The sequence below is a fragment of the Pimephales promelas genome, chromosome 4, assembly GCF_988280905.1.
Source record: "Pimephales promelas chromosome 4, fPimPro1.hap1.1, whole genome shotgun sequence".
Classification (NCBI taxonomy): domain Eukaryota; kingdom Metazoa; phylum Chordata; class Actinopteri; order Cypriniformes; family Leuciscidae; genus Pimephales; species Pimephales promelas.
Window position 1 is genome coordinate 28092466 of NC_142772.1, and position 14625 is coordinate 28107090.

General features: G+C 39.6%; 2 protein-coding genes across 6 annotated transcripts in view; one reads left to right on the forward strand and one right to left on the reverse strand.

Moving 5' to 3' along the window:
* paqr3a (progestin and adipoQ receptor family member IIIa) overlaps nucleotides 1-13440 on the forward strand; it is a 102819-nt gene extending 89379 nt beyond the window's left edge. For all 3 annotated transcript variants that reach the window (XM_089130212.1, XM_089130214.1, XM_089130213.1), the window contains 3 exons: nucleotides 8763-8960; nucleotides 9078-9168; nucleotides 9305-13440. In XM_089130212.1, coding sequence (XP_088986338.1) covers nucleotides 8763-8960; nucleotides 9078-9168; nucleotides 9305-9447 — 432 coding nt within the window. In that variant the 3' untranslated portion in view covers nucleotides 9448-13440. The remainder of the gene's footprint in view (nucleotides 1-8762; nucleotides 8961-9077; nucleotides 9169-9304) is intronic.
* bmp2k (BMP2 inducible kinase) overlaps nucleotides 10503-14625 on the reverse strand; it is a 45981-nt gene continuing 41858 nt past the window's right edge. For 2 of the 3 annotated variants that reach the window (XM_089130211.1, XM_039659582.2), the window contains exon 16: nucleotides 10503-14003. In XM_089130211.1, coding sequence (XP_088986337.1) covers nucleotides 12637-14003 — 1367 coding nt within the window. In that variant the 3' untranslated portion in view covers nucleotides 10503-12636. The remainder of the gene's footprint in view (nucleotides 14004-14625) is intronic. The other variant, XM_039659583.2, reaches the window with a different exon arrangement.

The following is a 14625-nucleotide window of genomic DNA, read 5'->3' on the forward strand; positions in this document are numbered from 1 at the left end:
AGTCTCACAGCCCTCTATCATAATCCAGAGTTTTGAGAAGATTGGAGAAACTTAATTTTTCGCCCAAAAACGAAAAAAAACGAAAGGGGTAACACTGTCGTTTTTTTTCGGGTCGAAATTTTGAATTTCGATATCTCAGCTCTGGAAGGGTCTAGAGCCTCCATTTTTGCACTCAGGTCAAAGTCTCACAGCCCTCTATCATAATCCAGAGTTTTGAGAAGATGGGAGAAACTTAATTTTTCGCCCAAAAACGAAAAAAAAACGAAAGGGGTAACACTGTCGTTTTTTTTTCGGGTCGAAATTTTGAATTTCGATATCTCAGCTCTGGAAGGGTCTAGAGCCTCCATTTTTGCACTCAGGTCAAAGTCTCACAGCCCTCTATCATAATCCAGAGTTTTGAGAAGATTGGAGAAACTTAATTTTTCGCCCGAAAACGAAAAAAAAACGAAAGGGGTAACACTGTCGTTTTTTTTTTCGGGTCAAAATTTTGAATTTCGATATCTCAGCTCTGGAAGGGTCTAGAGCCTCCATTTTTGCACTCAGGTCAAAGTCTCACAGCCCTCTATCATAATCCAGAGTTTTGAGAAGATTGGAGAAACTTAAATTTTCACCCAAAAATGAAAAAAAACGAAAGGGGTAACACTGTCGTTTTTTTTTTGGGTCGAAATTTTGAATTTCGATATCTCAGCTCTGGAAGGGTCTAGAGCCTCAATTTTTGCACTCAGGTCAAAGTCTCACAGCCCTCTATCATAATCCAGAGTTTTGAGAAGATTGGAGAAACTTAAATTTTCGCCCAAAAATGAAAAAAAAAACAAAAGGGGTAACACTGTCATTTTTTTTTTTGGTCGAAATTTTGAATTTCGATATCTCAGCTCTGGAAGGGTCTAGAGCCTCCATTTTTGCACTCAGGTCAAAGTCTCACAGCCCTCTATCATAATCCAGAGTTTTGAGAAGATTGGAGAAACTTAATTTTTCGCCCGAAAACGAAAAAAAAACGAAAGGGGTAACACTGTCGTTTTTTTTTTCGGGTCAAAATTTTGAATTTCGATATCTCAGCTCTGGAAGGGTCTAGAGCCTCCATTTTTGCACTCAGGTCAAAGTCTCACAGCCCTCTATCATAATCCAGAGTTTTGAGAAGATTGGAGAAACTTAATTTTTCGCCCAAAAACGAAAAAAAACGAAAGGGGTAACACTGTCGTTTTTTTTCGGGTCGAAATTTTGAATTTCGATATCTCAGCTCTGGAAGGGTCTAGAGCCTCCATTTTTGCACTCAGGTCAAAGTCTCACAGCCCTCTATCATAATCCAGAGTTTTGAGAAGATGGGAGAAACTTAATTTTTCGCCCAAAAACGAAAAAAAACGAAAGGGGTAACACTGTCGTTTTTTTTTCGGGTCGAAATTTTGAATTTCGATATCTCAGCTCTGGAAGGGTCTAGAGCCTCCATTTTTGCACTCAGGTCAAAGTCTCACAGCCCTCTATCATAATCCAGAGTTTTGAGAAGATTGGAGAAACTTAAATTTTTGCCCAAAAATGAAAAAAAACGAAAGGGGTAACACTGACATTTTTTTTTTGGGTCGAAATTTTGAATTTCGATATCTCAGCTCTGGAAGGGTCTAGAGCCTCAATTTTTGCACTCAGGTCAAAGTCTCACAGCCCTCTATCATAATCCAGAGTTTTGAGAAGATTGGAGAAACTTAAATTTTCGCCCAAAAACGAAAAAAAACGAAAGGGGTAACACTGTCATTTTTTTTTTTGGTCGAAATTTTGAATTTCGATATCTCAGCTCTGGAAGGGTCTAGAGCCTCCATTTTTGCACTCAGGTCAAAGTCTCACAGCCCTCTATCATAATCCAGAGTTTTGAGAAGATTGGAGAAACTTAATTTTTCGCCCGAAAACGAAAAAAAAAACGAAAGGGGTAACACTGTCGTTTTTTTTCGGGTCAAAATTTTGAATTTCGATATCTCAGCTCTGGAAGGGTCTAGAGCCTCCATTTTTGCACTCAGGTCAAAGTCTCACAGCCCTCTATCATAATCCAGAGTTTTGAGAAGATTGGAGAAACTTAAATTTTTGCCCAAAAATGAAAAAAAAAAACGAAAGGGGTAACACTGTCGGTTTTTTTCGGGTCGAAATTTTGAATTTCGATATCTCAGCTCTGGAAGGGTCTAGAGCCTCAATTTTTGCACTCAGGTCAAAGTCTCACAGCCTTCTATCATAATCCAGAGTTTTGAGAAGATTGGAGAAACTTAAATTTTCGCCCAAAAATGAAAAAAAACGAAAGGGGTAACACTGTCGTTTTTTTTTCGGGTCGAAATTTTGAATTTCGATATCTCAGCTCTGGAAGGGTCTAGAGCCTCCATTTTTGCACTCAGGTCAAAGTCTCACAGCCCTCTATCATAATCCAGAGTTTTGAGAAGATTGGAGAAACTTAATTTTTCGCCCGAAAACGAAAAAAAAACGAAAGGGGTAACACTGTCGTTTTTTTTTCGGGTCGAAATTTTGAATTTCGATATCTCAGCTCTGGAAGGGTCTAGAGCCTCCATTTTTGCACTCAGGTCAAAGTCTCACAGCCCTCTATCATAATCCAGAGTTTTGAGAAGATTGGAGAAACTTAATTTTTCGCCCAAAAACGAAAACGAAAGGGGTAACACTGTCGTTTTTTTTTTCGGGTCAAGATTTTGAATTTCGATATCTCAGCTCTGGAAGGGTCTAGAGCCTCCATTTTTTCACTCAGGTCAAAGTCTCACAGCCCTCTATCATAATCCAGAGTTTTGAGAAGATTGGAAAAACTTAAATTTTCACCCAAAAATGAAAAAAAACGAAAGGGGTAACACTGTCGTTTTTTTTTGGGTCGAAATTTTGAATTTCGATATCTCAGCTCTGGAAGGGTCTAGAGCCTCAATTTTTGCACTCAGGTCAAAGTCTCACAGCCCTCTATCATAATCCAGAGTTTTGAGAAGATTGGAGAAACTTAAATTTTCGCCCAAAAATGAAAAAAAAACGAAAGGGGTAACACTGTCATTTTTTTTTTTTTTGGTCGAAATTTTGAATTTCGATATCTCAGCTCTGGAAGGGTCTAGAGCCTCCATTTTTGCACTCAGGTCAAAGTCTCACAGCCCTCTATCATAATCCAGAGTTTTGAGAAGATTGGAGAAACTTAATTTTTCGCCCGAAAACGAAAAAAAAACGAAAGGGGTAACACTGTCGTTTTTTTTTCGGGTCAAAATTTTGAATTTCGATATCTCAGCTCTGGAAGGGTCTAGAGCCTCCATTTTTGCACTCAGGTCAAAGTCTCACAGCCCTCTATCATAATCCAGAGTTTTGAGAAGATTGGAGAAAATTAATTTTTCGCCCAAAAACTAAAAAAAACGAAAGGGGTAACACTGTCGTTTTTTTTTTCGGGTCGAAATTTTGAATTTCGATATCTCAGCTCTGGAAGGGTCTAGAGCCTCCATTTTTGCACTCAGGTCAAAGTCTCACAGCCCTCTATCATAATCCAGAGTTTTGAGAAGATTGGAAAAACTTAATTTTTCGCCCAAAAACGAAAAAAAACGAAAGGGGTAACACTGTCGTTTTTTTTTTCGGGTCGAAATTTTGAATTTCGATATCTCAGCTCTGGAAGGGTCTAGAGCCTCCATTTTTGCACTCAGGTCAAAGTCTCGTGGCCCTCTATCATAATCCAGAGTTTTGAGAAGATTGGAGAAACTTAATTTTTCGCCCAAAAACGAAAAAAAAACAAAAGGGGTAACACTGTCGTTTTTTTTCGGGTCGAAATTTTGAATTTCGATATCTCAGCTCTGGAAGGGTCTAGAGCCTCCATTTTTGCACTCAGGTCAAAGTCTCACAGCCCTCTATCATAATCCAGAGTTTTGAGAAGATTGGAGAAACTTAAATTTTCGCCCAAAAATGAAAAAAACGAAAGGGGTAACACTGTCGTTTTTTTTTTCGGGTCGAAATTTTGAATTTCGATATCTCAGCTCTGGAAGGGTCTAGAGCCTCCATTTTTGCACTCAGGTCAAAGTCTCACAGCCCTCTATCATAATCCAGAGTTTTGCGAAGATTGGAGAAACTTAATTTTTCGCCCAAAAACGAAAAAAAAACGAAAGGGGTAACACTGTCGTTTTTTTTTTTCGGGTCGAAATTTTGAATTTCGATATCTCAGCTCTGGAAGGGTCTAGAGCCTCCATTTTTGCACTCAGGTCAAAGTCTCACAGCCCTCTATCATAATCCAGAGTTTTGAGAAGATTGGAGAAACTTAATTTTTCGCCCAAAAACGAAAAAAAACGAAAGGGGTAACACTGTCGTTTTTTTTTTTGGGTCGAAATTTTGAATTTCGATATCTCAGCTCTGGAAGGGTCTAGAGCCTCAATTTTTGCACTCAGGTCAAAGTCTCACAGCCCTCTATCATAATCCAGAGTTTTGAGAAGATTGGAGAAACTTAAATTTTCGTCCAAAAATGAAAAAAACGAAAGGGGTAACACTGTCGTTTTTTTTTTGGGTCGAAATTTTGAATTTCGATATCTCAGCTCTGGAAGGGTCTAGAGCCTCCATTTTTGCACTCAGGTCAAAGTCTCACAGCCCTCTATCATAATCCAGAGTTTTGAGAAGATTGGAGAAACTTAATTTTTCGCCCGAAAACGAAAAAAAAAACGAAAGGGGTAACACTGTCGTTTTTTTTTCGGGTCGAAATTTTGAATTTCGATATCTCAGCTCTGGAAGGGTCTAGAGCCTCCATTTTTGCACTCAGGTCAAAGTCTCACAGCCCTCTATCATAATCCAGAGTTTTGAGAAGATTGGAGAAACTTAATTTTTCGCCCAAAAACGAAAAAAAAACGAAAGGGGTAACACTGTCGGTTTTTTTTTCGGGTCAAAATTTTGAATTTCGATATCTCAGCTCTGGAAGGGTCTAGAGCCTCCATTTTTGCACTCAGGTCAAAGTCTCACAGCCCTCTATCATAATCCAGAGTTTTGAGAAGATTGGAGAAACTTAATTTTTCGGCCAAAAACGGAAAAAAAAAACGAAAGGGGTAACACTGTCGTTTTTTTTTCGGGTCGAAATTTTGAATTTCGATATCTCAGCTCTGGAAGGGTCTAGAGCCTCCATTTTTGCACTCAGGTCAAAGTCTCACAGCCCTCTATCATAATCCAGAGTTTTGAGAAGATTGGAGAAACTTAATTTTTCGCCCAAAAACGAAAAAAAACGAAAGGGGTAACACTGTCGTTTTTTTTTTTTGGGGTCGAAATTTTGAATTTCGATATCTCAGCTCTGGAAGGGTCTAGAGCCTCAATTTTTGCACTCAGGTCAAAGTCTCACAGCCCTCTATCATAATCCAGAGTTTTGAGAAGATTGGAGAAACTTAAATTTTCGCCCAAAAATGAAAAAAACGAAAGGGGTAACACTGTCGGTTTTTTTTGGGTCGAAATTTTGAATTTCGATATCTCAGCTCTGGAAGGGTCTAGAGCCTCAATTTTTGCACTCAGGTCAAAGTCTCACAGCCCTCTATCATAATCCAGAGTTTTGAGAAGATTGGAGAAACTTAATTTTTCGCCCAAAAACGAAAAAAAAAACGAAAGGGGTAACACTGTCGGTTTTTTTTCGGGTCAAAATTTTGAATTTTGATATCTCAGCTCTGGAAGGGTCTAGAGCCTCCATTTTTGCACTCAGGTCAAAGTCTCACAGCCCTCTATCATAATCCAGAGTTTTGAGAAGATTGGAGAAACTTAATTTTTCGCCCAAAAACGAAAAAAAACGAAAGGGGTAACACTGTCGTTTTTTTTTCGGGTCGAAGATTTGAATTTCGATATCTCAGCTCTGGGAGGGTCTAGAGCCTCCATTTTTGCACTCAGGTCAAAGTCTCACAGCCCTCTATCATAATCCATATTTTTGAGAAGATTGCAGAAACTTAATTTTTCGCCCAAAAACGAAAAAAAAACGAAAGGGGTAACACTGTCGTTTTTTTTTCGGGTCGAAATTTTGAATTTCGATATCTCAGCTCTGGAAGGGTCTAGAGCCTCCATTTTTGCACTCAGGTCAAAGTCTCACAGCCCTCTATCATAATCCAGAGTTTTAGATTGGAGAAACTTAATTTTTCGCCCAAAAATGAAAAAAAAAACGAAAGGGGTAACACTGTCGTTTTTTTTTTCGGGTCGAAAATTTGAATTTCGATATCTCAGCTCTGGAAGGGTCTAGAGCCTCCATTTTTGCACTCAGCTCAAAGTCTCGTGGCCCTCTATCAGAATCCAGAGTTTTGAGAAGATTGGAGAAACTTAATTTTTCACCTGAAAATGAAAATAACGAAAGGGGTAACACTGTCGTTTTTTTTTTCGGGTCGAAATTTTGAATTTCGATATCTCAGCTCTGGAAGGGTCTAGATCCTCCATTTTTGCACTCAGGTCAAAGTCTCACAGCCCTCTATCATAATACATAGTTTTGAGAAGATTGGAGAAACGTAATTTTTCGCCCGAAAAAAAAAAACGAAAGGGGTACCACTGTCGTTTTTTTTTCGGGTCGAATTTTTGAGTTTCGATATCTCATCTCTGGAAGGGTCTAGAGCCTCCATTTTTGCACTCAGGTGTAAGTCTCATGGCCCTCTATCAGAATCCAGAGTTTTGAGAAGATTGGAGAAACTTAATTTTTCGCCCGGAAAAAAAAAACGAAAGGGGTACCACTGTCGTTTTTTTTTTTTCGGGTCGAATTTTTGAGTTTCGTTATCTCAGCTCTGGAAGGGTATAGAGCCTTCAATTTTTGCTCTCAAGTGTAAGTCTCATGGCCCTCTATCAGAATCAGGAGTTTTGAGAAGATTGGAGAACCTTAATTTTTCGCCCAAAAAAAAACCCGAAAGGGGTACCACTGTCGTTTTTTTTTTTGGGTCGAATTTTTGAGTTTCAATATCTCAGCTCTGGAAGCGTCTAGAGCCTCAATTTTTGCACTCAGGTCTAAGTCTCATGGCCCTCTATCAGAATCCAGAGTTTCAAGAAGATCAGAGAAACTCAAAATTTCGACCCGAAAAAAACGACAGTGGTACACCTTTCGTTTTTTTTTTTCGGGTCGAATCTTTGAGTTTCGATATCTCAGCTATGGAAGGGTCTCCAGAGCCTAAATTTTTGCACTCAGGTCTAAGTCTCATGGCCCTCTATCAGAATCCAGAGTTTCAAAAAGATCAGAGAAACTCAAAATTTCGACCCGAAAAAAAAACCCACAGTGGTACCCCTTTCGTTTTTTTTTCGGGTCGAAATTTTGAGTTTCGATATCTCAGCTCTGGAAGTGTCTCTAGAGCCTCCATTTTTGCACTCAGGTCTAAGTCTCATAGCCCTCTATCAGAATCCAGAGTTTCAAGAAGATCAGAGAAACTCAAAATTTCGACCCGAAAAAAAAAAAACGACAGTGGTACCCCTTTCGGTTTTTTTTTTCGGGTCGAAATTTTGAGTTTTGATATCTCAGCTCAGGAAGGCTCTAGAGACTCCATTTTTGCACTCAGGTCTAAGTCTCATGGCCCTCTGTCAGAATCCAGAGTTTCAAGAAGTTCAGAGAAACTCAAAAAAGACCTGAGTGCAAAAATTGAGTCTCTAGAGCCTTCCTGAGCTGAGATATTGATGACTTGAGCGATTAAAGTTGTAATGTTTTAATGTTCAAGTTTTTGCTCTAAAAAAAGAAAGAGGCACACAGAAAATGACTCCAATATGACCAGATTGATTGATTCGAATATATTTGGTTTGTTACAAACAATGTGCAATCTGTAAAACAAAAACCTCAAAATTATAGTTTAAATGGTATACTGCTGGAATTTTTTTGACCTTGAGAAAAAGCTTAAAACATAGACCAACAAATTTTATGTTAATTAATTTATTTCATGTTGGTACATTTTTGGGAAGTACACCTGTTTTGACCTGATGTCCATTGGAATGGACCAAAAAAAATCACAATGAAAGCAATTATAAAAAAAAAAAATCATTTGTTTTCATTTATAAAAACCTCATGAGCTGGGAAAATGTACTTTTATATTTTTCAGAAACTTGAAACATAATTCAGGTCTGAGGGGGTTAAAAACGAGGAATAGTACGAACGATTTAATAGGAAAGTTGGAAGTGCACACTGTCGCGTGGTGACTTTTCCCTAGAGATTACTGTAACACTGCGGTAGAGTATCTTTGATTATGTTGTATGATAGTTTATTCCTTCCCGTTAGTTTGCACAATGGACCCCTGTGGAGCGGCTTTGTACTGCCTGTATAAAAACGACGAGGTGCCGCTTGGCGTGAAATCTTCTTTGTTTCAAGATTTTTGGTGCAGTTTTCTGAAAGCTTGGATCTTGGAAATCCTGAGCAAGCTGATTGCTTTCGTCCCCTCTACTCCCACTTGCTGTTTGCCGAGCACCAGCGCTTTTGGCCACGCTGCTCCACATGGTTCTCCCCACATATTGGAAGTGCTGGCTTATTGTGCCCCAGAATGCGGCAGAAATCTGCTCCAGCCCAAAGCAGATGGCCGTGTTCGTGGACCCACTCCGTCACTCCTGTTCCCCACCATATGACATTCACACGTGGGTGAGCCATCTCCACTCTCCCCCTGCCAAGTGTTTAGCTTTGCTTTTTGGATGACTACTCAATCAGCCAAGCGCCCCAAGAGAAAGAGAGACTGATTTCTCTATTGCTTTTTTTTTTTCCCTACAGAAGAAGTGATTTTTTTTTCTGTGCGTGTTGTGCACATTAAGATGACTTTCGTGAGTTTTTGATTCATGTTGTTTTCTTTGGTTTGTATCTCTATCTGCAGTACTGGCGGCAGGTGTACCTGGTAACCGTTCTGGCCATGATGCTGGCAGTGTTCTTTGCCCAGATACACCCTCATTACTTGACCAAGAAGTGGCAGAAGCTTCGCTCTGTTATATTCTGTGCTGTAGCGGGATACGGCCTAATCCCTACCTTTCATTGGATCTGGCTTAGTGGGGGTTTCAGCTCAGACATAGTCCAGGTAAGAGTCCTCACATCAGGGTTTTTTTTTTTTTTTAATTTTTATACATATGCCAGTAATTACTATACCAGACTATACAAATGTGTAATAATTTTTAATATATATATTTTTTCATAGGAATTTATTCCCAGAGTGCTGATAATGTATGTACTTGCTGTAGCTGCTATCATCTTCTACATGTCGAAAGTTCCAGAGCGTTATTTTCCAGGTACTTTAAAATTCAAATGTGATACTGCCAAAGAAATAAGTTGTGATGGACTAAACCAAAGACCACACCTGGCTTAAGCGAGAACCAACCTCACACAAGTTCATTAATGGTTTGATGCTCTTTTTGTCATCCCTAGGTCAGCTGAACTACTTGGGCTCCAGCCATCAGGTCTGGCACATACTGGTGGTGCTCATGTTCTACTGGTGGCATAAGTCTACACTTTTCATAACCAGCTACCGTCACTCTCACCCGTGCCCAGACTATCATCTTCATTCTTAGAGGAATGTGAGATCGGAGGAACACGGCTGTATTTTAAACGTCTTTAAGCTTGAACACGTTCAGTGTTTTATATACGAGTGTGTGGTGTATGGATTTTTCTTGTGAGCTATTTTGACACTTTTTATACATTTTGTTTAAGTGCCTAGATGTGTCAGTCTAAATAGAAATAAATAGGCACTTGATCAAGGTAAGCAGTGTTAGGCTTTTAAAAGCACTTTTAAAACTCGAGGGGAAGCACCATTTTACAGCATCTGCATACATGGGCTTCTTCTTGAGTTCTGTGGGGCAAAGCATTCAGTATTGTCTGCTCAATAGTATTTGTTGTTTGCTCTTTGTATTTGAACCTAAAATTCAACGATTCACAAGCTTAATAATTCCACATTTTGATTTGTTTGTGTAAAGTTTTAAATGAATGTATACAACATAAGTCTAAATGAGACTTTGTTATATAGTCTTGTTTAGAACATTGAATAAACCAAAGAGATTTGTTCCATATTGAAAAGGTCTTAAAATGGTGAAAAATAAATTTCGCACTGCCATGTTGTAAATACATGCATCAGGATTATTTGTATAGATGTAGGCTGATTACTTATTTAACTTTAGTTTATCATTACTAATTTAAAAATTCTCTCATGCAATCAATGCATTGAACACTACTCTGTTTATTGCATTTCAGTGGTTTGTAATTATATGTTGATCAAGTCCCTAAGCCCTAATTAGGACTGCAATTAAAATAGTTACATGGATTCAATACATTTTCTGCCTTACAACAGTTAACAGTGTATAGGCATGCAATTGTATTTGTTTTTTAACCGTAGAACAAACAATATGTCTTCAATGCTTAATGGTATACGTGGTGTTTTTCATGATGCTGCACAATGTAACACTTTTAACTTTTTTTTTTTTTTTACATTGGTAATATGTCGGGATATGAATTTCTACAGTACAGCTGAATAAACTTTTACTTCGTTTTTTTTCTTCCAAGTGAAGTTGCAATGGCGATTATTTAATGACAGTGTCTTAGTTAGAAAACAACAACACATGGACTCATGATCTCCAAAAGAAGCTTTTATTGCATTGTTAGAGTGTACTACTATGTAAGAAAAACAATAACAAATCTCACATTTTTGCAAATAAAATGCTGTTTTTGGTCTTGAAATGTTACAACTGCAGACATTCAGTAACATTATAAATGTATCTAAATGGCCCTTTTAAAGCTATGGTATACGATGTTAAAAATCGGTCGAGACGGTAGTGAAGTTTTAAAAAACTCATCCCGCCCCACCACACACCCCCCTCCCCTCTGTGCTACCTGATCCCTGACGTATGTCACGTTTGAGTTCACGCAAGATTAGCAACACATGAAATGTTCCAAACTCACCACCGCACCATTATAATACTACTAGTATTGCTAAGGTTTTCAGTAATTGTTATTGCAGCACGCAGCGCATCTTGTTCAAATTCCGATCGGCTCGAACAGAAACCTCGAACAAGAAATATAATTACTTTGAACCGCGATCGGCGATGCTAAACGGCTAACATTCCAATGCCGACCGGCAGCATGAGCAAGTTGTCAAACTGATAAAAAGCCACGTAACACGTCACACCATAAAATAATAAATAAATGTTTACCTGCTCAACAAAAAGTCATCCGTGTCAGCGTCGTTTTCAGCCCCAGATCTCCCTGAAGCTTTCTCCAATGGTCAATGAAGGACGCTATATTTATCCTACTTAAGAGTCCGGCGTTCTTCACATATCTTTTTAATCTCTGATCTTTCCTCCACAGACTTTCTCTTGCGTCCAAACTTTACAGTAGAGGTAAGCAGGGGCCGCTTGCTGTTGTCGTTTATATTTTTATCCATTGCTGATCTGACGCTACTAGCTAGCTACCATAGACAGTCTGTCAGCTGTTTGCTCACGCACGGAGGGGGGCGGGTGCGGTTGGGTTGGAGACGCGAGCGCCAGGCGGAGTTTCAAGTGGAGCTGGTGATTGGATGAGAGCAGTTGACCAATATAAGCTGTGCGGCCGCACAGCTTACATTGGTCAACTTTTCTGCGGCTGTCCAGCCAATAGAGTGAATGGATTTTTTTAGTTCTTTTTTTCTATTCATATTGTTAGGATTGTACAATATAACCATAACCAGCATCTAAACGAGGATATTAATAATAAACAATCTTTGAAATCGTATACCCTAGCTTTAAATTCAGTTAAATTGATACCCTTCATGCGTCATAACTTTAGTGACTAAAATTGAATTTGAAAATTGGCTTCCAACTAATGACTGTTATATAAATACATGAAACTGCTTTTAGCACATTATTTTCCCTTTCTATGAGAGCTGTAATTGTTCACGATTGTAGGCTACCGTTAAGTACATACAGACGTAGTGGAACATGATTATTGATAACCAAAGCTATTAGGTTTAGCTTGGGGAATTATTTCTACAAAAGCATAATTAATACAAACAGTTGTAACAATATTGTCCAAAAAACTGCAACTTCTCTGGTATGGTCAATTTATAAAAAAAGGGAAAATACTATTAAGTCCCTTTTACTGTATGTAAATGGAACATAGTCAATGCACTTTAAAAAATTGTTTATGTGAAATACTTTAAAATGGAGAATGCCTACACTCAAATTGAAACAAACAAAGCTACAGCCATTGTGTATTTGAGGTACTGTAAAGCAGGGTGGGGAATACCCAGATAAGGCTTCATGGTGTTCATGTTGGTAGATTGACATTTTACCAATTCAGTGGTCAACTTAATCAGAATGCTGTACTAAACTGGCAGTTTTTCTCTTAATCCTATCCAAAAGAAGGATTATACACCCATCTCCAATGTTTTTTTTTTTCCTTTATTTTACTGAGCTCAGAGCGCTTATTGTAATGCAGCATAGAAGGCTTTCTAGCACGTAAAGGCTAAAGAATCATCAATAAACCACAGGTTTAAGACCCCAAAAAGTACAAGAGGTGTTATAATGGTCCAGTTAGGTATTAAAACTTTTGAAAAACTACAAAAGTTGAATGTTATCTAATTTAAAGGCCTGCACATACATAGAGATCACAGCACAAAGCTGCCATCCATTAAAGACATTTCAAAGGCTGCTAGAATTTTGCATAATGTAGCAGTGTGTGTATCATTTCTCTTTCTCTGTGTGTGTGTGTGTGTGTGTCGGAAGACAAGACATTCACTGCTTTGAGGGGAAAGGTGCTGCTCCGAAAGGGTCGAGATCCATTTGTGGGGTTTGCGGAGCTCCGCTTTGGACCACCATTTCTGTGAAAGGTACAGCTCCAAAGTCATCTATCTTATTTCCGTCAAACACACTGTGCAGGGAGCTGGTCCTCTGCCTGCCAATGGTGGAGTTCATCTCACTTTTGCTGTCTCCCAAGCTCTGGTGTCGAGTGCCATCTTGCGGATGAAAAGGCTTGGCTCCAAACGGATCCAACAAGACCTCCTCTGGGGGCAGCGCAGCTCCTTTTTCTATCACCTCACCCAGGGAAATACTGATGTTCTCTTTGGAGTCTGACGCGCTGAGGAACTCGTTGCTGCTCTGCGAGTCCCGTCTGCCTACCTTCTTGTGCCTTCGCACCCGCTCGGGGGTGCGGAAACTGGGCTTGTTGCTCTTCCTGCCGCCAGTGGGTGTGCCATGGTGTCGCTTCCCATTGCTGCCACTGGCCTCTTGCTTGGTGCGCCTCTGACGTGAGGAGAGTTTTTGAAGGCTACGCTGCTTCTGCCTCTGTTGGGGACTAGATGCTTCGTCGAAAAGTGCTTGGCCAAAAACGTCCTCTTGGTGACCGGAGTTAGGTATTTCTTGACCGGGCTGGAAAGGCGAGAATCCGAATACATCCACGCTGTCTGGGGAAATGGGTGGCGTCTGGCCGCTGGGTCCATCGCCACTCCTGCTGGACCTGGATAGGTTTCTGTTGAAAGGAGCTTTGGTGAACACGTCAATATCTTCCGCAGCGTTCTCCTGGCTCACCTGCCTAAAAGGGGCTTTGGCAAAAATATCTACGTTCTCTGGTGACACTCTGGGCTGACCACTGCCAACAAAAGGAACAGCACCAAACACATCCACAACGCTCGTGGCAGGTATGCCGACACTTGGCGAATTGGGAGGGGTGATCACACTGGCTCCAGATTCAGCTTTCACAGTTCCCAGAGGAAAAACCACAGCCTTCTCCTCCGACGGCCCAAGTTTCGCTGTCCTAGACTCACAATCCGAGTCTGAGCTGTGTTTGTCTTCCTCTTCCTCAGAGTCCATGAGCAACGGCCTCTGACCAAGGTTCTCAGGTTCGGTGTCTTCGTGTTCGCTGTTGAGGCCTTCCTCCTCTTCCACCTCCTCGTCTTCGCTACTTTTGGGAGAGGGCGGGTCGGACTCAAAATCACTGTCCGATTCCTCACCTGCTTTCTGAGGGAGTGAACTAGTGGTGCTACTTTTTTTTGTCGTTTTGTGTTCCTTGACAGATGGCAGTGTTGCGTCTTGCATGGCTGGAACAGCCACAGCAACACTGGGCTTCTCAACTGGATGCTCCGCTGTCAGCACACCAGCTCCTGCTAAATGAACACACAAAGATGACAGTGAATGTCTAATCCACACAGCATGTACATTTAATATGCTCTCAGCCTATATACTGTAGTTCTCACATAGAAAATGCACATACTCTATTCCACCCTTACAGAGAAGCGTCACATAATATCACAGAGCTTTTAAAACAAATAGACCAACAAGCCTACAACAGAAGTTTTAAATATAAGCGTAAATGAAATGGTTGAAAAATGTGTTTTGTGTTTAAAGCTGACAATCTTTAAAGAGACAATCTTCATTGAAAACTGAAGAGTAACTGGTAAAACTGAAATATACATTTTTAGACTTACCAAAATGGTAATGTATATTACAAAACTGGAAATCTTTACACAATATATTAAACATGCCACTAGATGGCAATAACACTAACCCGGTGCATTAAATTTGACTAAAAACAATACAAAAAAGTGAAACTAGAAGACTTTAAAATGTCAATGATATAAGGAAAAATAATGAGAACTAATAGCAATTGAAAAGACAAACAAAAACTATATTAACCCTGTCCAAAAAACGAAAACAAGAGACGGTGTTGTAATTTTATTCAGATCTTCTGTATCATTTGTATATGAAGTCATTTAGCAAATTTCAGCT